This window comes from Natator depressus, chromosome 11, assembly GCF_965152275.1.
Source record: "Natator depressus isolate rNatDep1 chromosome 11, rNatDep2.hap1, whole genome shotgun sequence".
Lineage (NCBI taxonomy): Eukaryota > Metazoa > Chordata > Testudines > Cheloniidae > Natator > Natator depressus.
In genome coordinates this window covers 74,916,152-74,943,096 of record NC_134244.1, presented here as the reverse complement: position 1 = coordinate 74,943,096, position 26,945 = coordinate 74,916,152, and the positions used below count along the sequence as shown (strand labels likewise).

The 26,945-nt window shown below is 50.6% G+C and overlaps 1 protein-coding gene and 1 pseudogene across 1 annotated transcript; both read right to left on the bottom strand.

The window, feature by feature from the left end:
* Positions 1-8,597: 8,597 nt before the first annotated feature.
* The window catches only part of LOC141996305 (butyrophilin subfamily 1 member A1-like), a 183,880-nt pseudogene continuing 165,532 nt past the window's right edge, over positions 8,598-26,945 (bottom strand).
* On the bottom strand, positions 10,979-26,354 carry LOC141995774 (putative selection and upkeep of intraepithelial T-cells protein 1 homolog). The gene is given in 7 exon segments (XM_074967160.1): positions 10,979-11,053; positions 13,218-13,276; positions 13,381-13,401; positions 19,464-19,745; positions 23,144-23,437; positions 25,584-25,618; positions 26,224-26,354. Coding segments are annotated over 7 exon segments (897 nt in total).

The following is a 26,945-nucleotide window of genomic DNA, read 5'->3' as shown; positions in this document are numbered from 1 at the left end:
TCACAGTGACATTATCGTGAGATGATTCCGACATAGTTATGATGTATTTTACGCAAGAGAAGTCATGGGAGATGTCATTGCATAGGGTATGATGTGCTGACTGTGATTATCCTAGTTGTATGCATGCATCATTTCTGTATCTGAAGTTAGGAATATTGACTATGTAACTGTATTTCAACTGTGTTTACACTTGGGGAACGCCCCCTAGACAAGCTGCTTTCATTCAGAATGGCTGGCTGGGAAGGGCCCATCCAGGTTAATGAGCCATTCGGAAAACAGTAGGCCTTAGAAGAAGCTTCTCTTCCTGAACCTGGGGAGCCTTCCTGAGGATGCTACAGACAGCCTCTGAGTTATGGCTACTGTAACATGTGACCAGGTCACCTGGTTCTGGTTTCCATCTTGGAATATCAGTGTTTTTCCCCAGACTGATCTGGGAACTAAGCTTTGAAAGAAAGGGTTCCCACCATATGCAAAAGCTATTTAAGGCAGGGTTCTTCACTGACTCCCCACCCAAAGAGACTCTTGGAAACACCTAAGGAACAGAGACGGAACTGGAGCAAGTTCCGGACCCAGGCTTACGGGATTTTTAGCCTATCAATGAAACAGCTGGGGATTCCAAGCTGGCCCCTTAAGAATCTGCACCCGCTGGTATCATCACTTAGGGTGAGAATTTGCTATTCATATCTGATCTATGTAGTATACTAAGCTCAGATTGTGTTTTTGTTTACTTTCCATGGTGGCCAGGCTTACAATGTCTATGCTCCAGGTCTCAACTGCTGGTTGCTTTGGGGATGTCCGTGTTTGAGGTATTAGTCTTTTAGTAATTCTTAGTGCTCTGCTCAGCCAAAGTTTTTTCAGATTTACCTTTCTTCGATGGGCACTCAAGCAGTGTCAACAAGTGAGCAAAAAACCTCCCTCTTAAATTTTTCTTCCGAGCTTCCCATCACCTTATCTCTGCCCTCGTAAGCAACATGTCTCTTCTTCCGATGAATACAAGTTCCCTTGAAGACAGGCTCAACTCCTAAGTCTTCCAAAATTTCTTTGGCAGCAGTGACGGCATCTTCAAATCTGTTGTCTCCATAGGCCAGAGCGAAATCAAGGTAGCGTCTCATCAAAGTAGTAGTGGTTGTCCATCGAATGAGTTTGTAATGCCTTGCTTACAATGTTTCCTTGGAACAGGATATTGTGCCAGACCACAGCTGAGACCATCAATTTGAAGTCAGTGATCTGTTTTGCCAGGTTTTGCAGCTCGTGTTGAATTCCTCGATGCCAGTGCTCATGCATGATATTGTCGTATTTCCCAAGGAGCTTCACCAAACTGAGGAAATTACTGTTATGTTCAGTGAGCAACTTATCCGACGAGCCATGGAAAGTCAAATTATTCTTTGCAAGGGGGAGGGTAATTGAGATCAGATGCTCAAGCACGTTCCTCCAATGCTGGGTTTCTACATTAATAATGCACTGGTTTTCTGCATCTATACATTTATTCAGCTTGATCCTGGACTTGACCTCCATCCATTTGGAGTAGGCCCTAAAATGGCTGGGTGACTTTTCATGTTGCTTCAGAGCATCAGCCAAGTTTTGCTAGTAACTGTACCCGGAACGCGCAAGCAAGGATTTGGCATTCTTGTCAAATATTTTGCAACAAAAACAGAACACTTTGTCAGTTGACTTTGAGTAAACTAGTCAATGCCGATTCAGTTTCTCACCATTCTCGAGCACTCTTCCTCAGTGTGACTTTGAGACAGGACACTTCTGCTCATTTACTAGAAATGTCATATCCTCAATCTTGCCCAGACCATTCAAAATTGTACGATCAATATTGGCAGAGTTTAGGATCGCCGGCCATTAAGCAGTCTCTAATGTATCGATTTGTGGTGTGCAGTTTTTTTTCACTGCTGTTTCTGTCATCATGCGAGGCTGATTCTTCTTTATCATTTCTCTCCTTTTCATGTAAACCAGATTTTTCTTTGTCATTACTCCCCTTTTCATGGGAGCCACATTCTTCTTTATCATCCCTCTCCTTTACGCCACCAGGAAAACTAGACGATTCTCCATCACTTTCCTCACATTCCCATTCCTCATCTTCAGGCGAATCTGCTCATTCCTTAGTAATAGGGCTTCCATCATTTACGCTTCACTCCTCAGTTTCTTCTGCACGGGGACAATTGCTACTGCCTACAACCTGGTCTGTGTGGATCTGCTTCAGATATTGTCCCATCACATTTGCCCCTTGCTGCAAACTAGATGGCAGCTGAGCTTTTTGCTTCCTATACTGAGCTCCTGAAGGCTTCTTTGGGATCATCTTTTATTTTCTACAGGGGAAACAGACAGTATCATGGAGACCAAAAGTCTATGTTCCGCCGTCTTAGAAAGTCATCCAACATTCTGTGTTAAGCAGGGCAAAAGAAGGACCAGTGGTTCTTTTATATTGTTGCATCGATAGGTGTTCGATAGATATCTCTGGCGTCTCATTAGATGTGTCTTTTATTAGTTGCTGCTTACACTCTTGGAGTCTTATAACACAAGTACACTTCCACGATTCCGCAATAAAATAAGGTTCACAGTATTGTAGCATGGCTCTCACGTCACTTCATTTTTTTCTTCTATCTCACTGGGTGCCTGGCGACGCCTGCCCCTTATCTACCCGTGAGGGCGAGGCTGACAGCATTCTAGGAAGTTCAAGGAAAATGTAGTTCTCAGAAAGTCTGGAAGGTGCCACAAGATTCTACAAAGATCCAGAATATTGTAGGAGGTTCGTGAAAAATGAACCCACCTACAGAACACCTGACACATGTTACCTCAGACATTCTATTTCCCCTTTGGTCGCTAACAGCTGATATCTCCCTCCTGAGTGTGACGAAGGTCCAGGGAGCCTGGCTACTGATAGCACCCCAAAGCCACCTACTTGCTGCTCGTCTCTTTCCTGTGATGGTGCCTGCCGAAGTTATCAGTGACTGATGTGGGAAAGTGCCCTACCGTGGAGGAAGAAACGAGGCTGCAATCCCTCGAAACCTTGGGCAGAGGATTGCAGAGTACCTGCACAGAAATTTCATGAGGATTGCTCAGGAGGATTCGAGGGTCCTCCCTGTGTCAGAAGCAAACTGCTCCACGTGCTCCCCCAACGCTACCTCACTGTGTGGTACCACCTCCTCTTCCAGTGTGAGTGAATTAAAGAAAAGTCAATAGCTGTGTCCTGCCAAGTTCATGGCCACCGTCACTGTCATGGGAAATAAATTTACACATTTACCTGAGGGTCCCCCCCCGCATCAGGCTCGCCAGTTCTTGACAGCCAGATCTGACTGTAGTGCATTCTCGAACATCATAACGGGATCCCCAATTGCATGTCCCCCCGTCTGCTACTCTTCCTCGTTCCCATCCCTGCTGTTTACGGCTGGGGCCTGTGACTCAGACTCCTCAGAGGTATCCACAGTGAGATGTGGGGTGTTGGTCTCTGCCAAGTATTTCATGCAGCTTATTGGAGAAGCAGCAGGTCTGTGGCTCAGCACCAGGTCAACTGTTGGCTTCCCTGACTGCCTGGTGTGCCTGCTGCAGTTTCTTCACGTTCCCATGGCGCTGCTGCCGATCCCTGCCTTACCCCTTCCCCGGCATCCCCCGAGCAACCTGCTCACGGATACCGGATACCACTGCTCTGTCGCTCTCCCTGCAGAGCTCTTCTCTCCTCAGGCTCAGGAGATCCAGCATTTCCTGCCTACTCCAGCCATCGGTGCGTCTAGAATGTGTAACTGGCGTGCGCAGATGGGCAGCGGCACGCGCCCTGGGAGAGCTGCTAAGTGTGCGCTCACTCAGCTGGGCAATGCAGAAACGGCATTTCAAAAATATGGGGGGGTTTAAATACAGCGACGGCTCCTGGTCTTCATGACTCCTGGGTAGTGGAGTTCACAGCTGTAAGCAGAGAGGTGTGTTGGGCACTGGGGGACAGCTTCTGGAGGTCCGTTAGGGTTGACCTGGGTCATGCAGTATCCTCACACACACTGTGTCAACCTCAGTCTGTTGCTTATTCCCTGCTTCTGACAAAAGGAGGCTAGGGACACCGTCCCTGCCCATCCTGGCTAATAGCCATTGATGGACCTATCCTCCATGAATTTATCTAGTTCTTTTTTGACCCCTGTTATGGTCTTGGCCATCACAGCATCCTGGCAAGGAGTACCACAGGTTGACTGTGCGTTGTGTGAAGAAATACTTCCTTTTATTTGTTTTAAACCTGATGCCTATTAATTTCGTTTGGTGGCCCCTAGTTCTTGTGTTATGAGAAGTAGTAAACAACACTTCCTTATCTACTTTCTCTACACCAGTCATATTTTTATAGACCTCAATCATATCTCCCCTTAGCCATCTCTTTTCCAAGCTGAATAGTCCCAGTCTTATTAATCTCTCCTCATACGGAAGCCGTTCCATACCCCTAACCATTTTTGTTGCCCTTTTCTGAACCTTTTCCAATTCCAATATATCTTTTTTGAGATGGGTCTCACTGCACAGATTCTGTAATTCAGCCACCATCTGCTCCTCTTTCTCTGAGTGGGAGATGCTGTCCCTGAATTTAGCTGTCTTCTCAGCCCACAGCTTCCCCTACACTGGCTCTGTCTTTTCACCCCCAGAGGCTGGGTTCTAGGCTATTCATGGCATCTCTTCCCCCTCCCCTTCCCTCTCCCTCTGGGAATGCAGAGTGCCACAGTGCAGCCTGGGAATGGCAAGGTCCATGTTTCCCCTCACAGTGAAAAGAGAACCTGGTCCCTACCTGTGTTTGATCCCACCCCCAGAATAAATCAGGCGATACAATACCCTCCTTGTAGAAAGGGAAGTTTTAAAAAAATGATTTATTTACAATCAGGGAAACTGAGACCTAATCCACCTGGACAATGAGCTTTGCCTGTTTGTGTGAATTTTAGTGGCTATGCCTCAGCTGGTCCTCTCTACATCATTGTTGCCTGGGGGTTTCAGAACCCGCAGCGATGGTAACTTCACTGTTTCACTCCAGGCAGTGTTGGGAATAAATCAATGGGAACACAGTGATTCCGTCTGATAAATGATTAATACAAGTACGTATGCGCTTTCTAAAACTGCAGTTTATTACATTTCAGCCCACACAGACCTAAGGAATAGGTTTAGAACATCCCGGGTATTTTCCTAAAATGTGAGACAGTATTGGGTAATTAATGGTAGGTCAGCGGTGGCCAAACACTTCCCTCCTGGGGGAAAAGGTGTCAGAAAAACATCTCTCTTAGGAAAAAGAAAAGGAGTATTAGTGGCACCTTAGAGACTAACTCTAAGGTGCCACAAGTCCTCCTTTTCTTTTTGCGAATTCAGACTAACACGGCTGTTCCTCTGAAACATCTCTCTGAGGATGGCTGCAGAGGACTGCTCCAAAGAACATTCTATATCTAACCCTTTTTATAATTAACTTCTACAAAACACATAGGTCATAGTGACCCCTACTACATCATCACTTTTCCTAACCATTTTAGTCATAATAAACTTCTATATCAAAGGTGCCCAGACTCCAAGGTTTCTGTCCACTTGTTTACTTTCAGTCTCAAATGTTGACTTGTCTTTTCCCTCCTCCCATTCTGATTAGCAGAAACTGCAGCTAGTTTTGACCTTGCCTCTAAAAGCCTGCTTTCAAATTAACCCTTCAATATATGGTGTTCTATTTCATTAATTCATGGTGACTGAGTGCAGATAATATGGCTGCAGTTAGCTTGATCACATACTGGGTTACACAAACACACCTCAAATCCAGGGGAACACCATGACCACAGAGAGTGAGACCGTCTGGCGTTAGCATCTAGCTGCTCTGTCACACACGCAGCAGAAACTGTGCCCACAGGCTGTGCTCGCTGGATCCTTGGAAAGCTCCAGGCAGACGGAGCAGGTCAGTTGAATTTGGAGAGGTTTTGCTGGATTCTCATCAGCCCCAATGCAGGGAAGAGAGGAGCTGAGTTTCATTTTCCTCTTTCCACAAACGGGCTGCACCTGAACCTTGCTCAGCAGCATTTGGGGATTTCTGTATGAAGGAGGCAGAAAGGTCCCGATTCACAAAGGGGACCCAGACTCAGCAGTTGCCACCCAGTGGAACCCAGAGCCTTGAGTTAGGCACCTAGGCTCCCTGTACAAGGGATGGGGAGAGTTAAGGGCCTAAGAATGGGATCAACAAAAGCCAGCGCTCCGAGTGGGAAGCTGCCTCAGCCAGACAGTTGGTTTCAGGGAGGTGTGGGAGGGAATCTCTCACCATCAGTTTACAGCAGGGGTTCTCAAACTGGGGGTCGTGACCCCTCAGGGGGTCATGCAATTATTACCTGGGGGGTTGTGAGCTGTCAGCCTCCACCCAAAACCCTGCTTCACCTCCAGCATTTATTATAATGTTAAATATTTTAAAAAGTTTCAGAGTAACAGCCGTGTTAGTCTGTATTCGCAAAAAGAAAAGGAGGACTTGTGGCACCTTCGAGACTAACCAATTTATTTGAGCATAAGCTTTCGTGAGCTACAGCTCACTTCGTCGTATGCATAAAGTGGAAAATGCAGTGAGGATATTTTTATACACACAGACCATGAAAAAATGGGTGTTTAACACTACAAAAGGTTTTCTCTCCCCCCACCCCACTCTCCTGCTGGTAATAGCTTATCTAAAGTGATCACTCTCCTTACAATGTGTATGATAATCAAGGTGGGCCATTTCCAGCACAAATCCAGGGTTTAACAAGAACGTCTGAGGAACAGGGGGGGAGAGGGGGTAGGAAAAAACAAGGGGAAATAGGTTACCTTGCATAATGACTTAGCCACTCCCAGTCTCTATTCAAGCCTGTTAATTGAATCCAATTTGCAAATGAATTCCAATTCAACAGTCTCTCGCTGGAGTCTGGTTTTGAAGTTTTTCTGTTGTAATATCGCAACTTTCATGTCTGTAATCGCGTGACCAGAGAGATTGAAGTGTTCTCCGACTGGTTTATGAATGTTCTAATTCTTGACATCTGATGTTATTAGGCCCTGTGAGGTGTCCCCTGAATAGATATGTGGAGCAAGAGGGAGGAAGGAGGGATCACTTGGGTGGGGGTCCTGTCTCCCAGCAATAAACAGGTTTCCCTGAGCCCCCACCTACAGAAGCACCTCCCTCCACATCTCCTGAGAGAGAAATCAAACCTATGTGGGAGGGGTGTAAAGTTCTGTTCCGGACACCCAGAACTGTAAACCGAAGTGTTACCCCTCTGTTTTAGAAAGAGTGAGCTTTACTGGAGATTAGACTGTGTCCGCTCCCTGCCACATCTTCCCGTTCAATTCACCAGCAAACTCCTCGAGACTCTGCCAGTCTTTACCATAGCTTGCAGGTAACAAATCAATGATCACTTCCCGAGTTCCCCATTGACATTTCTCTGCAGCGTCCAGTCACTCTCACAGGACACTGGAAAACGTTATTAAGTTTTCTGTCTCTAAAGAGACACACAGCACACACCAGCCTGTGAGCTGAGCTGAGGACTCAGTCTACACTCCAGTATAACAGCACTGATAGGTAGGAAAAATAAGACTGAGTTTATTAACAAAGAACAGCCATTTAAGTGATGCTAAGCAAGAGAAGAAGAGAACAGATTGGTTCCAAACAAAACTGAACAAAGCAGACTTTCTAGTGACTACAACTCAGTTTTAGCACGTTACAATCGTTACCTAAGAAGTTGACATCACTAGCCACCCAGGCCAGGGGACCCAGCTTCCACGGGCTCGAAGGGGGTCGTTCTCTTTCTTCCCTAACTAACAGTATGTCCTGGAAGTCGACTGCATTTTTTCAGGAACCAGGAAGACTTCCTGGGCGTCCGGACTCTGTCCCCAGCGTGCTCACTAAGCCCTTTCCTGCCGGCCGCATTGCTTCGTTTACCTTATCTGTAAATGTACTTTCGTTGTTCTCTGCCTGTCCCCAAGCCAGTCAGACGTTCCTCTGGCTAGGGCTGGCTGGCTTTACGCACTGCCTCCCAAACACATTCAGAACATATTTCCAGCACTCATGTATCACTCTTTTGTACACAGCCCACACAGACATCACACAATGATTTTGGGGACCAGCCTGTCACCAGTTTATATGTGACACCGTCTGGATACCTATGAGGAGAACCACGTGGGGGGGGGGTAATGAGTGTGTCAGACCTGATTTGAGTTGCTGTACAGTGGGTGCTCTGCCAGTTGGCATTGAAGGGCTCATGCAGCACCTCAGGAATATTTTGGCCCTGGCGTTGCTGTACAGCGCCGTCCACTGTCACTCCCTGCTCTCTGTCCCATTTTCTCTCTCTGCCAGATGTCTCCCTGCTCCCCTGGCAGCTGCCTTTTCACCATCAGTCCCAGAAACTGTTTTCCATCCAACGCCCCACTTATCCCCCCTCCCCCTCTATGCAGCTATCTCCTCTCCATCAAACCCCCTGTCTTGGAATCTAGTCACGGCACAGATCTGCCCCGTCCTGGCTAGCGCTGGGTGGGGTTTGCAATGGAACATGGTTCTGATCTATGTTCACCTTCCCCTGAGCCATGCAGGGCCCTGCAGGTGCCTCCCGGGCCAGCGCAGCTCAGGGCACAGACGAGACCGAGGTTAGTCCTGTCTACACTGCAGCGCCCGGCCGCGCTCTGAGGGTGTTGGCAGCCACCGTGCGCTCAATGGCTCCTGCAGGAACAAGAATCGGAGAGTGCAGACAGGGCCAATCCCTCCTCACGCATCCCTCCCTCCTCTGACTCCAGCCTTCCCCGCTCCTGGATCCCTCCCTTCTGCCAACTCTTACCCTGCCCAAGATCCTCCTGCTCCTCACACTGGGGTCTTCTCCCCTTTGTCATTTCTGCCATGGTTCTCTTCCTCCTTGTGGTCTCTCTCCCCTCCCCTCCCCTCTCCTCTCCCCTCCCCTCTCATTACATCCCCCAACCCCCTCCCCAGAGTCTCTCTCATGATCTGGGCTCTTCCCTTCCTGCTGCTGCAGCCCCCTCCCCACTCCACCCCACCCTTGGCCACAGCATCCACCCCTGACATTGCACCCACACATCCCCCTCTCTCCCTGCACCCCCACAGCCCAGCAGCCTGCTCCCCGCACCCCCTTCTCTGCCCCCTCCTCTCCCCCAGCTCACAGGCCTGGGACTGGGAACTGAGGGAGGGGGCAGGCAGGTGATACCCTTTGTACCATCCCCATGGGAACAGGGCTGGGGGCTGGTCAGCGCTGGGAGGGGATAGTCTCTGCCACGGCTGTCACTCTCAGGGACAAAGATTCCCTTTGGCCTGAGCTGGGACAGGACAGATTATTAGGGGAGCAGTGTTTTTACCCTCCTCTTTGTAACCAACATAAAAATAAGGACGGAGCGTCCCGGAGAAGGTGTCAGTGAAAGGGAAGAGATGGGACCTGTCAGTCACACTGTAAAATGAGACCTCGCCTGCTTCATAGTCCAGGAAAACCCCCACCCGGCTGGGCCTGATGCCTGTGGGGAGGGGGATCTTGGGGGGGAGGTGCAGGCCTCGTATTTCCCATCCCTCAGCCACACAGCCCAGTATCCATTCCCAGGAGTGAGTCTGACCTTCCCTGTCCTGATCACAGATTCCCTACAAACCCCCACAGTCCAGTTTATTTTGTCTCCCACCTCCACCTCCCAGTAAAACCTCCCGCCTGTGAATCCATTTGTGCCCAGGACAATCGGATAAGTATTGAATCTCTCAGGATTGTCAGGTCGATCCTGTCGTCTCTCATCGTATGTCACAGTTTTCTGATCCTCAGACAGGACGAGGCTGGGATGAGCCGTGTTTGGATCCAGAGTCACATCCACTGGGGAGAGAATCAGAGTCAGTGCTGGGGGCAGGGGCTGGTCACTGGGATCAAAGGGCAATTCACCCACGTGCCCATTAATCACTGTGATATGGGGTTCCTCACCCTTAAGGGGAGTCAGGAGCTCAGCTAATGCCGGGGGACAGGGGCAGGGGGAGGGGGTGGGGAGCAGGAGTGGAAGGGAAGGAAGGGGGAGATCTCCAGGGGCAATAGGGGGGCATGAGGCAGACACCAAGGAACCAGAGGGGGACGAAAGGGTGGGGGCCAGGGGATGGAGCAGGCACCAGGGAGGGCACGTACCGGGGTGCAGAGGGTGAAGGGAGGAGTGGGTGCCAGGGTGATGGGGAAGGGGAGGGGTGGGCACCAAAGGGGGGAGGGGAGGGGCAGGTGCCAGGGGGTCAGGTCAAGGGGAAGGACATGGGGGGAGGTGAGACAGGGACGGAGGGGAGATGGGGGAGGGTGTGTTGAGGGGGCTGAGGGTGGGTTGCACGAGGGGAGCAGAGAGGAGGGGCAGGTGCCATGGGGCTGGGAGGGGGGAAGTAATGGGGGCAGAGGAGTGGTGGGGGTAGGACTGGCACAGGCAGAGGGGGAAGGGTTAGGGGAGCGGGAAGGGCAGGCTTGGGCGGTGGAGAACACCCCTGGCACAGCCGCTGCCACCAGGTGAGGGAGCCCCTCCCCACTTCCCCCCCTTCCGCTCCCGAGGTCCCTGCCGCCCCCCACCTCCCTCCTCTCCTCCCCCCCTCCCCATGAGCCCCCCCCGCCCCTCACTGTGTCCCTCCTCACCCCCCGCCCACCGCTCGCCATCCCGAGGACGAGATGCGGTGAGCGGTGGGCGGGGGTCTCACGGGGGCAGGGGGTGAGGTGGGATGCATCGAGTGACGGCCAAGTGGGGGAGGGAGGTGGGGGGAGAGGCCTGGGGCGAGTGGGGGTGGAGTGTGGGCAGGGCAGCGGGTGGAAGAGGTGAGACGGGGGGCTAGCCTCCCCCAAGGGAAGCTGCGCCCACTGCTCATGACGGCAGGTGCCGGGGGCAGAGGAAGGTGCTCAGGGCTGGGGCAGGAGGCAGACATGGGGGGGCAGCAAAGGAAGGGGAGGGGCAGGTACTGTGGGAGCTGCTGGGGGGTCTGAGGCCACTCAAGCCGGTTCCCCGTTGTGCTGGTTGCTACACGGGCGGAGGGGGATCTTCACCTGGATCGGAATGACTGAGGGCACAGATCCCAGGGGCTGTCAACAGGACAGTCCACGGGCTCCGGGGTCACCTAGGGCGGCACAAAAGGAGCTCGGGGCCTAAGTCCCTGGTTTCAGCTCCACGGTGAGGCACAAACCTCCTGCTGACCCCGGAGCTGCCAAAACTCACTCGCAGTCGAAGTTTGTGCAGTAAAAGTTCCCTCGGTGCCTGTGTTTCTCCCTCCAGCCATGACCACGGCTGCCTCCCTCCAGGCGCGTGGACGCCTATTCCCCGGCCTGAGCCCCAGCGTGATCCACAGGCTGGGGGAAGATCGGGGTCCAGCCGTCCCAGCTAGTTTGGTAGGCGAGCTCAGGGACGCTCTCAGACCGGGTCCCTCAGGCGAGGCCACGCAGCAGCTGGCTGGGGAGGGCTTCCCTCATACATTTTAACCCAGGGGCTAGAGCATTCCCCTAGGATGGGGGGACTCCCAGTCCCTGCTCCCCTCGGGCAGAGGGGGAGCTTAAACTGAAACAGGGCTCCGCCAGTCTCAGGAGAGCGCTTTGACCACGAGGCGAGGCGGAGGTGGGGGGCTCCCGCACTCTCTCCTGCTGAGGATTTTCCATGGTGGATAAATAAAGGGCCATTGGTGCAGGGACGGGACCCTGGCTTCCCCCCTCGCCGGGGGGTGCTCTAACCCCCCAGCTGTAGAGTCAGCCGCATACTTGCGCTCTCTGACCCAATCACAGGTGCCGACTCCGAGGGTGCTCCGGGGCTAGAGCACCCTCAGAAACGAAACAGTGGGTGCCCACCAGCCACCCTCCAATCAGCTGTTTGGTGGGCCCAGCTGTTTGGCAGTGGGCGGGAGGTGCCGGTGTGGGGCAGAGCGGGGGCAGGAAGAGATGGAGCAAGGGCAGGGCCTTGGGGGAAGGGGCAGAGTGTGGGCAGGGCCTTGGGGTGGGGGTGGAGCACCCACCCAGAAAGAAGAAAGTCGGCACCTGTGCCCAATGATCTTTAATTATTCAGTCCGTCGTGGAACAGCTTCCAGAGAGAGGAGGTCTCAGAACAGACTAACTTATACCCCAGGGGTTAGGGCCCTCCCCCGAGAGCTAGAAGGCCCCTGTTCAAATCCTTCCCTGCCTTGGGCAGAAGCGGGAATTGAAGCAGGGTCTCCCATGTGATGGCTTTAACCAAGGGGCTACAAGTCATTGCCAGCTCCTCCACCCCGGCCGGTTTGTGTGGTGTGAGGAAGGCGTCCAATTCATTCCCACAAGATCTGCCGTAGGTGCTAAGCAGCCTGACTCCAAGAAAGGGGTTCCCTTTGTGGATCACTGAGCAGAGATAGGTGCCCATCTCCACGAGAGAGGCAGGGCTTAGCACACACCCCTTTCATCCGCATCTCCTACTGTCTAGCGTAGGCATCTCCTCACCTCATGTCTTGGCGTTTGTGAATCACAGTCTAAGGGCAGGTCTTCGCTTAAAATCCTGCACCGATGCAGCTGTGCCGCCGTAGCACTTTCACGGAGATGCTCTAAACTGAGAGGAAGGAGCTTTTCCCATCAGTTTAGTTCATCCAGCCCCGCCCTCCCCGGCTCAGTGCATTAGGATACCCTGGCGTGCGAGGAGCCCGGGGCTCCCGGTGCTACAATGTGCGTGCACATCCTCTGGACTCTCTCATCCCTGCTGGAGCTGCCAGACTCTCCCAGCCTGCTCGAGTACACGCACATGGTCAGGCTGCGAGCCAGGTGAAAACACGCACATAGCCACAGGTGTGAGGCAGAAAAGCTGCTGTATGGCACAATTTGTGGCAACTGGGTCAGGGGAGTGTCACAAGCTGGTTATAAAAACCTGTCTGCCCTTGCAGTGGGGACAGGGCCTGCCTCACCCCAGAGCCAGGGGGACGCTGAACAGCTCTTGTCTGCTCCTGTTACACGAGAAGAACATTGTGGGTAGAGCTCGGTCTGAGCATGGAAATCCTGCCGTTGGGAAGAGAGAGCTGAGCCGTTCAGTGCCAGTGATGGGCAGATAAGAATGCCCATCCTGCAGAACCCAGGTACAGCCCTGGGAAGGGGACACTAGGGGACATATTTCACCACTAATCAGCCCTTTCCCAAAGGGAGTGTGTCCCTGTGCTCAGCAATAAATCTGTGTTTCGTCTGCCCCCAGTGACATTGCTATTTCCAGCCGACTGAATGTCACAGGGAAACACTCTGTGCAGGGAAAGGAGCAGAGAGCTCCCAGGGGAAGGTGGGTCTCACCATGGATACAATGCCAGCGGTATGTACAGTATCTGTGTAGAGCCGGGCGCTCCTCCACCCTGCAACCAAACACAGACAGAGGGGTAAGAACGCCCCTGGACACAGACACACTGAGCAGGAGACAATGTCACCCAAGGGTCGTACTGGGGGGAATGGAACTTACTGAGCTCAGCCTGGAGTTTGTCTGAAAATAAAAGAGAGAGAAATGAGTCAGTGTCACATTACCTTGCAGAAGGGAAGTGAGTGAAAAAGACCTTAAAGCAAGGAAGCCTCCTGGGCAGCAAAGGAAAAGGAAAGGAAGAAATACAGTACAGTAACCTCATCTGGCCACCTGCTCAGGAGCAAGAGGTTGTTAGAGCTAAAGAGGGATCCTTCAGCAAATGAAAAGTATTAACCCTGTGAAGCCAGTAGAAAGCCACATTAAGTACATTGGGTGAAGCGAATGATAGGAATTAGAGGGTTAAAATGGAATTAGAAGAGGGAATAGCCAAAAATATAAAACAAATAAAGGGAACAATTGAGGAGGGTAATGACAATGCTGAGAGACTGATTTCTTTGCAACAGTTTTTACCACACTGAGTGTGGTGGGAAGAGACCAGCCCTGGAGCTGCTCTTTTCAAGAAATGAACATCAGGGCTTGAGGTGTGAAGCAGAGATAATAGAACAGACTGATTAATGAAAGAGCCAGACGTCACCAAGACCAGAGGAGATCCTTGCCAGGTTGCAAATGCCCAAGAGTTGTGAAATGACCTAAGAGCGCTATGGCGGAGCTGTTAACAATAATATGCATCTCATTAAAATCAGCTACTCTTCTGGAGAATCGGAATGTTGTAACCAGCTTTTCAAATTTTGGTAGGACTTGTCCTGAGAATGACAGCTCAGTGAGCCTTGGGGAAGGGGTTGGAATAGGGGCAGGGAGGAGGCAGAGTTGGGGTGGGGCCTTGGGGTAAGGGGTTGGCATGGGGGGTGGGGCTAGGGTGGGAAGAGGTGGGGTGGGGCGGGGCCTATGGAAGGGGTGGAGTGGGGTCAGGGCCAGGGGTAGAGGGAGGTCGAGCACACAGGGGAAACGGGGAAGTCAGCGCCTATGGTGGTATTAGTTAAGTTTTTCCTCGGTGATGCCCTCATCAGGGACAAACATTGTCGTTCATGTCCCCAGCAGTGATCCTCACACATGGTGCTTGCCGTGCCTGTGTGAGGCCCACGTTAAAGAAGCGTTGCTCAGTCATGAAATGGACTCAAGTGGCTCGAGACCTTTGCCTAAAGCAGCACCTGCTTGACCAGGCTATGTGACCTCCTTTCGTTGTGAGGTCCTTGTCTGACTGGAAGTGGCCCTCGGGCTCTGAGAGCACTGCTGCTTCGCAGTCCAGAGCAGGTGCCTCTCTCAAGAAACGGGGGAGCTGTTCCCCATTGCATGCACCAAGGAAAGGATCTCATAAGACCAACTGAGACTCCAGGAGACTCTTTCACTTTGCACAGGGTTGGTGCTCGTGTGCGATATGGCATGGGTGCCTCTAACCTTTCCCTGGTACCATGTGGAGAGATTAGAGACCTGGTATTATGGGCTCTGGTTCCGGCCCCAGGGCATCTGTGGAGTCTGGCACCAAAGAGGATGATGGTGGCACTGACTGTCTCCGTGTCGGTGGCATTCCAGGCAGCCACAGACCTCCTTTGCCTTTCACCCCAACCTCTCCTTTGGCCCAGGGCTATGCCATCTATCGCCCCATTGGCTGAACAGGCTGTTGAATCAGGGCCAGTATCGAGGTTGGTGTGGGAGATCTCAACAGCTTTCACCGTCCTTGACTTCGGCACTGTCAACCAGTCCAGTACAACTGATGACTTTGGGACTGATACTGCTTCCAGCCTTGGCATACTCAGTGCAGGTGGAGCTGCTTCCATTATCAGCGCTGGTCCCTGCCTTGTTATGGGTCACAGATGAGTCAGGCCAAGTACTTGCTCCCTCTGGTCTGGCTCTGACTTTATTCCTGGAATCCCAAGGCTTCTCAGTTTCAAGGTTGGGATCTTCCTTCTCCTGGTCTCCATCGCCAAACCAGCATCGGGGACTGTTTACAGAGCATTATAGGCATCAGGACTGGTGCTTCTCTCATGGTCAAGATGGGGGTCTCGGGCCACAATGCCTTATCCTTACCAGAGGCCTCCATGGAATCTGTGGGACCTTCCTCGGTGATGGAGGTCATACTGCTTAGCTCAAGCAAAGGTGACATTGCTGGTCAGATCAGCAGTAGGAAATATAGGCCCACCACAGGTTCCAGCACTGGTGAGCTTTACCCATGGAGTATTTCGAGGCCTATCAGGACCTCTTGTCCCCTGCTTCACTGGGGATTCAGGCAGAGTTCCTTCAATGAATGTCCATCAGTTAGCGGATGCCCTGCAGCCATCTGCTCCTGGTAGCGTAGCCCTCCCGATCAATGATGCACCACTGGAGTCTGCAAAGTTTTTCTGGAGCCTGCTGACTTCCATACTGCCCACCACACTGCATTGATTTGGCCTTAACTGGAGTATTGTGTCCTGCTCTGGGCGCCACATTTCAGGAAAGATGTGGACAAATTGGAGAGAGTTCAGAGAAGAGCAACAAGGATGATTAGGGGTCTGGAAAACATGACCTATGAGGGAAGATTGAAAGAACTGAGTTTGTTTAGTCTGGAAAAGAGAAGACTGAGAGGGGACATGATAACAGTTTTCAAATGCCTAAAAGGTTGTTACAAGCAGGAGAGAGAAAAATTGGTCTCCTTAACCTCTGATGATAGGACAAGAATCAATGGACTTAAATTGCAGCCAGGGAGGTTTACGTTGGACATTAGGAAAAACTTCCTACCTGCCAGGGTGGTTAAGCATGGGAATAAATTGCCTAGGGAATCATAGAATCATAGAATCATAGAATATCAGGGTTGGAAGGGACCCCAGAAGGTCATCTAGTCCAACCCCCTGCTCGAAGCAGGACCAATTCCCAGTTAAATCATCCCAGCCAGGGCTTTGTCAAGCCTGACCTTAGAAACCTCTAAGGAAGGAGATTCTACCACCTCCCTAGGTAACGCATTCCAGTGTTTCACCACCCTCTTAGTGAAAAAGTTTTTCCTTTTGTGGAAGGTTTGATGGAGGTTGTGGAGTCTCCATCACTGGAGATTTTTAAGAGCACGTTAGACAAACACCTGTCAGGGATGTTCTAGATGGTGCTGGTCCTGCCATGAGTGCAGGAGACTGGACTTAATGACCTCTCGAGGTCCCTTCCAGTTCTATGATTCTATGAAAGTGCACAGAAAGGGCTTCTTCTCTCACTTGGCATAAACTCCCTCGTCATGACTGCTGTGAATGATAGAGCCCAGCAGGGCAGGTTTAAGTCCATTCTGAAGGACAAATTCTCCAACAGGATGGATTAAATGGGCAGGAAGATTTACACTTGCTCCTCCCTGCAAATGGGAATTTATGCCAGCAGGCATTGGTGTCCAGTTATGACTTCGTAAATTGGACAGTGATGCCTAAGTTTGCAAACCAGCTGCATGTAGCCACTAGAGAGGAATTTCAGGAATCTGATTTTCGACAAAATCTACAGGGTTCTGACCAGAGTGCGGGGTGAGGGGCTCAGCCTACATAAGCAATGAAGTATGCAACCTTCTAGTTGAAAAAAAGCCACATAATTTTGCTCCATGATCTAAATTTTCACCGTGAGATTCTGTGCTCGGAACCTGCAGCATCGGTGCAGGGAAGAGCTAAGGTGACCGTGACGGGTTGAATCACAGAAACCCCCTGGGGGCTGCCAACTGATGTGCCAAGACTACGTCTGCCCCTGCTTACCCTGCCAGCTTGGGACTCCAGCACCCTGTCTTGTGGAGACAGACACGCCAGTCTGCTCCAACACAGACCCAGGGTCTGAGCCACATGCCCCAAAGCTGCAGGCTTATCTGAAAGCAACTTAAGAAGCGTTCCTCTCTTTAACACTCAGATGCCCAACTCCCAATGGGGTCCAAACCCCAAATAAATCCGTTTTACCCTGTATAAAGCTTACACAGGGTAAACTCAGAAATTGTTCGCCCTCTATAGCACTGATAGAGAGATATGCACAGCTGTTTGCCCCCCCCCCGCAGGTATTAATACATACTCTGGGTTAATTAATAAGTAAAAAGTGATTTTATTAAATATAGAAAGTAGGATTTAAGTGGTTCCAAGTAATAACAGACAGAAAAAAGTGAATTACCAAGCAAAATAAAATAAAACATGCAAATCTAAGCCTAGTACAGTAATAAAACTGAATACAGATAAAATCTCACCCTCCGAGATGTTTCAATAAGTTTATTTCACAGACTGGCCCCTTCCCAGTCTGGGCACAATCCTTTCCCCTGGTTCAGCCCTTGTTCCAGCCCAGGTGGTAGCGAGGGGCTTTCTCATGATGGCCGCCCCCTGTGTTCTGTTCCACCCCCTTATATGGCGTTGGCATAAGGTGGGAATCTTTTGTCTCTCTGGGTCCCCACCCCCACTTCTAAATGGAAAAGCACCAAGTTTAAGATGGAGTCCGGTACCAGGTGACATGGTCACATGTCACTGTGAGACCCCCCCCAAGCCTTCATTGCTCCCAGCCTGGCTCACAGGAAGGCCTGCCTGCAAACAGAGCCATCCACCGTCAATTGTCCTGGTTGATGGGAGCCATCAAGATTCCAAACCACCATTAATGGCCCACACTTTGCATAATTACAATCGGCCCTCAGAGTTATATTTCCTATTTCTAGTTTCAGATACAAGAGTGATACATTTATACAAATAGGATGACCACACTCAGTAGATTATAAGCTTTGGAATGATACCTTACAAGAGACCTTTTGCATGAAGCATATTCCAGTTACATTATATTCATACTCATTAGCATATTTTCATAAAATCATACAGCCTGCAACGTCACTGTGACTTTTAACATTCCTGGCATCCGCCGGCTCCTGGGCTGCTCTGGTGCCAAAGCAGCCCCTGAGGTAAGTCAGGGCTTTTATTAATACCACTGCACATTGAGTGGATGTTTTCAGAGAACTATCCACAATGAGTCCAAGATCTCTTTCTTGAGTAGAAACAGGTAAGTAAGGCCTGATCATTTTATATGTCTAGTTGGGATTATGTTTTCCAATGTGCATCACTTTGCATTTATCCACATCGAATTTCATCTGCCACTTTGTTCCCCAGTTTTTTGAGATCCCTTCATAATTCTTCACAGTCTGTTTTGGACTTAACTATCTTGAGTAATTTTGTATCATCTGCAAGTTTTACCATCTCATTGTTTACCTCTTTTTCAGACCTTTTATTAGTATGTTGAACAACACTGGTCCCAGTACAGATTCCTGAAGGACACCACGATTTACCTCTCTTCTTTCTGAAAACTGACCATCTATGCCTACTCTTTGTGTCCTGTCTTTTAAGCAGGTACTGATCCATGAAAGCACCTTCCCTCTTATCCCATAGCAGCTTACTTTGCTTAAGAGCCTTTGGTGAGGGGCCTTGCCAAAGGCTTTCTGAAAGTCAAGGTACCCTGCACGTACTGGATCACCCTTCTCCACATGTTTGTTGACCCCCTTCAAAAAATTCTAATAGATTAATGCAGCATGATTTCCCTCTACAAATGCCACGTTGACTTTTCCCCCAACAAATCATGTTCACCTATGTGTCTGGTACTTCTGTTCTTTACCATAGTATCAACCAATTTGTCTGGTACTGAAGTTAGGCTGTAGCTGCCAGGCTCGGTTCTGGAGACTTTTTGTTTTTAAATAAGAATTCTCTTCATCACCCCCTTGAGAACTGCGATGTTCCAGCACAGAGAGAAGTCAGATACAAACCTAAATACTCTTGCTTGAAGCTTGCAGCGTAACACAATGTTTTGTTTTTTAGAATCCAGAATCTTAACACCCAAGAACCCAAAACAGAGAGGGGCTGCTCCCTAAGGCAGCAGGCACAACTTCCACCTTGCAGGGCCCTCGAGCTCAGTCTCTAGCCCAGGCCCAGATGTCTACACTGCAATTTAACAGCCCCTTAGCCCAAGCTCCACAAGCCTGAGTCAGCTGGCATGGGCCAGCCATGGGTTTTGAATTGCCGTGTAGACATATCCAAAGAGAACTAAGCTTATTCAGAAGTTTCCAAGAAGTGCTCACCATGTTGAAGGTCCAGGCCAATAAATAGGAGACACAATGATAAATACTTTCTGCCCATGTCTGTGGCATCTCAGTCCAGCCGTGTGCGGCACGGACGGGCACTGACCTGCTATGGAAATCGCTGACTCTCTCTCCTGGTCGAGTCGGGGGTTCCTGACACAGCAGGACACTTTATGGTTGGACTCTTCTGTTAGAACAATGGCAATCTCTGTTTGAAACAGGCCACCGGCCTCTTGGGATATTTTTTCAGAGGCTGATGGTGAGAGCTTCCCCTGGAGATCTCTCCACTGAGCCTCAGGCTCTGGGTACCATCCAGATGATCGACACACCACCTGGATCCCTCCATCCTGATGTCCCTCTACAGAGATGTCAGGATCGGAGCCCAAACCTACAGAAGAAATAAATAAATTTGTGATAACCCAGTAATGAGCCAAAAGCTTTATTACACTGTTATCAAAAGCCATTTCCTATCAAACTAATAATTGAATGTGAGTCCACGAGTGCAGCTGGTCACCTAATTTGGCCAGATTCCTATTTGATGTAGAGTAGAATTAATGTTAATGTCAGTGCTGTTCTATGCACAAACTTTCTCCAGTTTAGTTAACCTGGTTTAGTTAATCAAGTGCAAATCCCTTAAATCAAGACTTAAACTAAATCAATATAAGCCATTTCCAAACTCGTTTCAGAGGTTCCACCTGGATGTTTGCCCTAGTTCAGCAGTTCTCACATTTTAGCAACCTAAGGACCCCCATTTTGATTTCAAATTTTCAGCAAACCCCCTCGCCCAACCCGCTCAGCACCAGGCCCTGCTCTCACTCCACCCCTTCCCCCAAGACCCCATCCTCGCCCCACCTCTTCCTGCCCCTGCTCCACCCCTGCCCCTCCTCTTCCCCACCTCTTTCTATCCCCTCCCCTGAGCACACCCCGTCTCTGCTCCTTCCCCTCCCTCCCAGCCCCTGCTGCACACCGCTGAACAGCTGTTCCCCAGCACACAGGAAGCACTGGGAGGGAGGAGGCGGTGTTGAGGGAGGAAGGGGAAGGAGTTGATCAGTGGGGTCAGTGCACGCCCTGGAGTACCTGGGGGTCCACGGACCCAGTTTGAAAAACTCTTCACTAGTTCATTGAAACCAGTGTATGTGTATGTGTAAACAAGCCTTAAATAATTCACTAACAAAAGACTTTATTATAGGGGAATTCAGGTTGCCTTGGCAGGGCCTTGTATCCTTCCAGAATGCTGAAATGGGTAGCAGAAAACTGATACCTCTCAGAGCCAGGAAATACACTCACCAAAACAGAAACACAAACCATGGGCGGCAGGGAAAGCTGAGCCTTCCCAAACAGCCAGGATGTGGCCCAGCCACACTCCGCCCCTTCTCCCCGTCCGGCTTCTCACTCTGCAGGTGTCCGGCTCTTCCGGGGCTGCCAGCCTGCTGATGCTCTGGGGCCAGGGGGGCTGGGGCTGCTCTGCCCGGCTTCGGAGTCCTGGCACACCGGGGCCGGGAAGGCAGGGGCCTTGCTGCCCAACAGCCCAGTGCTTTGGGGCCAGGAGGGCTGCGGCCACGCTGTCTGGCCTCCCCACAGTCCAGGGCCGCGTGGTGCTCCGTGGCCGGGAGGGCTGGTCCCTTGGGCCCTCCCAATGTACTGGTCGACAGCCTGGTGCTTTGGGGCCAGGAGGGCTGTGGCCACACTGCCCAGTGTAATGGCAAAAACAACAGCCAGCAAATTTTCCTACTCCAGCCCTCCCGGCCCTGGAGCACCAGGGGTAGGAAAATTTGCTGGCTGCTGTTTTTGCCATTACATTGGCACTCCAGCTTGGAAAGGCTGGAGCTGCACTGCCCGGCCTCCCGGCGGGGCACGAGGGGTGCTAACCTGGGGCAGGGACCAGTGGCCACCATGGAAGGGGCCTGGGGGCACAGGGCAGGGGCCAAGCCCACAATGTGAGCTGGGCTCCATTGGGCACAGAGGGGATGAGGCCTCAGGTGGAAGGGGCAGGGCTGGGTCGGGGGAGAGATGGGGGCTGTCGCAAACACTTGATAAGGTCACACTGGGGATTTTTTATTACCGATGAGCTAAACTGAAATAAAATTATCTTAATTTGAAGCAAGTGTCTTGTGAATTCAAATGGATTTCTTTATTGCGGGGTCAGTCTGTGGGCAGAGAGGCCCTTAGGTTGCTTGGAAATTGCATACAGACCATCCTAGAGAGGGAAAACAATCGCCCAGGAGAGACAAAGAAGGGATGGGTGTCTGGTGCCATTTCCACTCGGGAGTCTTCACCAGAAAAGCACAGGCTAGCAGGGGTTCTCACAATAATTTTTTTGGTGGCCTAAGTGTGTGCAGTCACTCTGGTGGCCACTCTGAAAAACCCCTCTCCGACCTGCAGCCCTTAAGCAATAGCCCACCCTGAGGAAGGTGAGTCAGGAACTCACTGGCCAGCTGCAAAGTCCCAGCCTCCCCATGCCTTGGCCGGGCGGGAGCCGGGCAACTGCCCAGGGGAGTGCCTCAGTGACCGAACTCTGCTGACAAGAGCCGCCTCCCGTGCCATTCACACTGGCCCCACATGTCTCCAGAGGCACATGGAAATGACGAAAACACACATACAAGTGTGCCAGAGCTGTGGGCTATGATTGTTTGTCTTACAGAAGCAATTAGAGGTCCCAGCTGAGACTGGGTCCCCAGCGGGCTGGGCGTCATGCACACATCCTAGGAGACAGTCTGCGCTGAAGAGTTTACAGTCTCAACAGGCATGATGGAGAAAGGGTGAGCGAGGAAACAGAGGCACAGAGACTTGCCCAAATTCTTGCACAGCTCAGTAGCAAAGGAAAGACTGGAACCCTGTCCCTTGACGCTCAGTCGACGGCTCTATCCACCAGGTAACCCTGCCTCTCACGTATTGCTGGTCTAGCATATGTGCACCTGCTTCACATTCTCCAGTGAGGCTGGGTGAGCGGCCCCATAATCCTGCCAGCTCCTGAGCAGGGACAAGGGACTGGCTTTCCCGTTGATGAACACAGACCGTGCCTCTCGCCACAGACACTTCGCGGCAGGTCTGAAGGGTTGAATAAGAACCACTGGAAGGAGCTGTGCACAGTTTAACTGATGGGCAGGGAGGCTAAACTCTTCCACTACTTTCACTTGCAAAGGTAATTTTAGAAACATATTTGTAATCCCCTTGGGCTTTAGAGAAGCCCCTTTAACACCTGCCTCAGGCAGAGGAAGGGCTGGGTGTTCCAGAGGGAGGAGGGTGGAGAGAGGGAGAGGACAGGGGCGTAGGCGCCGACTCCGTGGGTGCTGCGGGGCTGGAGCACCCATGGAGAAAAATTAGTGGGTGCACCCACGGGCAGCCAAGCCCCAGTGGCAGGCGGTGGGCTACAGGACCCTGTATATCAACCACGGTTACCCTGTGGGTGCCAGACATGAGGCCAGACATTAGTGTGAGGAGGATCAGCTATTGTTCGGCCCCAGGGGTGCACAAGAGAGTTGTAATAAACACAACATATTCATATCACCCAACTTTTTAGGCGTGTTTGTGTATTTTATTAACCCCGTAAATGTAACCCATGAATGCTACCCCAGACTCCAAAGAGTCACAACACTCTTCGAGACAATCTGAGTATTTGTGTGGATTTTAGAGCCCTTAGAAAAAACAGTCAACTAGAATAAACCTTCACCAGAGCAGAGCTACTGCCCCTCTGTAATGAGATAAATCAGGTGTCATCTCACAATGAATCTTTGATCCACTTATGACCCTATTGAAGACATCAAAGTATCACAACAAGTTACTGACCTGCCACCTGTAGTTCCAATAAAGCGTCTTCATAAGCCACTCTAGACTGAAAAAAACACTTGTACTGTCCATCGTCGGAGGGTCGGATATCGCGTATTCTCAGGGAAACACTCCCATCCGTGATGTGGTCTTTTCAGAGCTCAGTCCTTCCTTGATATTCTGGCATCTGCTCCCCACACTGATCCTGCCCATCGTGGTACAGATGCACAACTGCAGAGTACGGGGACCTGAACCATCTCACCTCCATGCTCTGAGCATCCATCCTGGGGGAAAGGTGGCAGGGCTGGTACTTCTCTTGAGCTGTTATCTGTCCCACAAGAAATTACGCCCCATCATTTGTATATCCTGCAGGAGATGGGGTAACCCTCCCCCACGGAGTAGATTACAGTCCGGAGCCCACAAAGATACATATAGAACGGATCGATACTGTGAAGTTCCACTCCGTATGCTTTATGAAAATAGGCTTATGAATCTGAAAATGACATAGCTGGAATGTGCTTTATGCAAAAGGTCTCTTGTAACATATCACTGAAAAAGTTATAATGTGCTGCATTTGATTTTCCTATTTGTATGCATCTATCGTTCTTATAGAAATATGAGGTATGAACTTGTATTACTGGTGTAGTCAGACCAGGTGAGGGCAGTCAATGGGGCATCAGGAACTTGGTGACTGCCATTGACAGGACAATTGGCTGTAAATGGCCTGGTTTACCTTAAAGCCTTCCTGTGTATGGGTCAGGCAACCTAGGAAGAATGGAGACTGGGGTCTTACACAGACATGTGACCATGTCACCTGATACTGAAATCCATCTTGAAGCGGGTACTTTTCCAGAGTGGGGGTGGGATTCCAAACAAGGGTTTCCCCGCCTTAGGGAAATTCTATATAAGGCGGGGGAAGTAAACAATGAGGGTCTTCATCTGGCTTAAGAGATGGCCTCCCCACCCCAAGGAGATACCTGAAAGTATCTGGAAACAAAAGAACTGTGACTACAGGGGTGGGAGAGAACAGGCTGGACCCAGGTCAGAAAAGGCAACTGACCTGGGAAGCATTTTACTTGAAATAACATCGAGGGTGAGAAGTTATCATCTGTAACTGATTTCTTAGTGTATTAAGCTGAGCCGTGCGTGTTTTGGTTTATCTTGCATTATGATTTACTTTGTTCTGTCTGTTATTACTTAAAACCACTTAAATCCTACTTTTTATACTTAATAAAATCGTTTTTGTTTATTAATAAACCCAGTGCAAGTAATTGTTACCTGGGGGAAAAACAGTTGTGCACGTCTCTCTTTCAGTGATATAGAGGGTGAACATTTTATGAGTTTACCCTGTATAAGCTTTATACAGAGTAAAATGGATTTATTTGGGGTTCAGGCTCCCAGAAAGGCTGAACACTGGGCGCTGGGAAAGTCCCTGTTAACTGAGAAGCCCCACGGCTGAGTGAATCTCAGTTTCTGTGAACTGCAGAGGGGCGTGGCCCAACCTCTGAGTCTGGGCTGGAGCCGAATTGGAGTGTCTGGCTCAGCAAGACAAGAGTGGAGGGGCACCCGTTCTGGCAGGAGGGTTGTTCTCTGTGGTACCCCAGAGCATCAGGTGACAGTCTCCAGGGGGTCTCTGTGACCGAACCCATCACAGATACTATCTAGGGAGAGGGTGCAGAATAGACAGAATATTCATGATGTTAATTTGATAGTCCCCAAATACGGCATGTGGTTGCCATATCTGTCACCCAGAGTTCACAGGTGAATGTTATACACTGTCCCTATCATCGCTGAACAGGGCTGAACACTTCTCACAAGCACCTTGGGTATAATGGGTAATGGGGAGGGGGGGCTGGTTCTCTGACACACCAAGGACTTTTCATGCTGCTCCAGTGCAGTGCCCTCCCTGACTGCTGTAAGGATGGTGTAAGGGCCAGCAGGATGTGAAAAGAGATCATTGCCACTGTGCAGGTAAAGTCAGAAGTCAGATAATGAAGAGGGAGAAGGAGGCAGATAGAAAAGTGCAGGGGGCAGAGAACCAGCCATTGTGGAACTGAACAGAAAGGGGGGGTCTCTGGGCAGAGACTCAGCATCCAGAGCGACAAAGAGAGCTGGTTAAATTAGCAGAATGGAAACCACAGCAGGAGGGAACCAAAATGTCTGTGTAGCTGTGGGGGCAGCTCCGGGGGTGCCATGGGATACGATAAGACTTTCACTGAGGGCACAGAATGAAGAAGGCCTCACTCTCACCCCTAGACGGCTGTGCCTAGTGCAGTGTGAATGACTTGTGGGTTTTAATTTCATAACTGGGGAGTTGGGAAGTCATGATTTGTTTGTGGCTGAAGAGTCTGATCTGTGACTTACATGGTCCAGCGGTGTAGTGTAGCGGAATTGTGTAGTGTCCCTTTAAATAGTTTGTGAGCCCAGTAACGGCGCTCACCATGTTCTATGTCTTAGAAGCCTCCAGTCAGAGCAGCAGCGTGTGTATAACTAGGCCTGACTAGATTGTGTATAGATAAACACCATCACTAGGACCCAGCTGTGCTCTGTGGTTTATGGTCGTTGTGTAAAGAGCAAAAGACCAGGGCTGGATTTAGGGGCAGGCGACCCAGCCAATCACCTGGAGTGCCAGGATTGGTGGGCGCCAGGCTCGGGGGGTGCCAGGCTTGGGGTCCTGTGTCTGTTAGTGACAAAAGGGAAAACAGAATGTTTGAAGTGAAATGTTTCAAGTATAGATGTGAGTACATTCCAGTTATTCCTACAATTAAAAATTTTCTTTGAGGAAACTTTTTTTTTTTTTGCTTATATAGGCATGAATAGATACAGATGTACAGATCCTAGCATGCCCATTTATTGTCTTATATGACAGGGATAAATCATGCATGCAAATCGTGCATCAAAGCCATGAAATGGGCTACAAATACAATAAAAGAAAAGTATTCAAAAATTTAACAAATGGAAGGGGGGGGCAATAAAGAAACGCTCCTCGCCGAGGGCACCATTTGGTCTAGGGCTGGCCCTGCAAAAAGCAGACGTGGTTTACGAGACAAGGCAGGGAAGCGAGGTGGATGGTGATGACCAGCAAGAGAACATCAGCAAACCCAGCGAGGAGCCCAGAGCTCCTACCTGACACCAGACTGTGAACCTGTAGAGCGAGGCAGAGAGCGACGTAGCCGGGCAGAGCGGAGCTCACTGTGGAGCCGGGAGAGAACGAGGGAACCTTCCCCATCATCGTAGCTGTGTCTGGGGAACAGGAGAAATAACCAACCAGATGGTGAGTGAGTGGGACGCGGTGACAGCGACACAGGGCAGTGGGGAGGAGGTAACAAGCACCAGAAGGGAAGGGATTTCCCCCACAGGTCTCGCCTGCCTGGCTCCGAGCAGGGTCAGATGTCACTGGGCCAGCAGCCGGTCCATACCACACTCACACCATGGCTGCACCTGTGGAGATGTCTGGTGTAATTTAGATTGCAATAGGACATCTACACTGAACACATCACCGGCCACCGACAGTGCCAGGGGGCATGAGGTGGAGCGACATGGTGCATCAACTATGAGAGAGGGACCGAGAGACTTTGTCCGTTGGACCATATGAACTGGAGCCATAAACTCACTGAACGTTAAATCTCACCAAAAGAGGGTCAATCCATCCTCATCATCGTATTCACTCACTATACTCCACACCTGAACATAGCCATTATATGAACAACATGCCCTCATATCTCAATGTCTGTCCTTTGACCCGTTAACCTTTTACCCCCAGTCGGGGATATTGCAGATTATGTATTCCTTAGCCACCCGATCTTAAACCGAACTTCGCAGC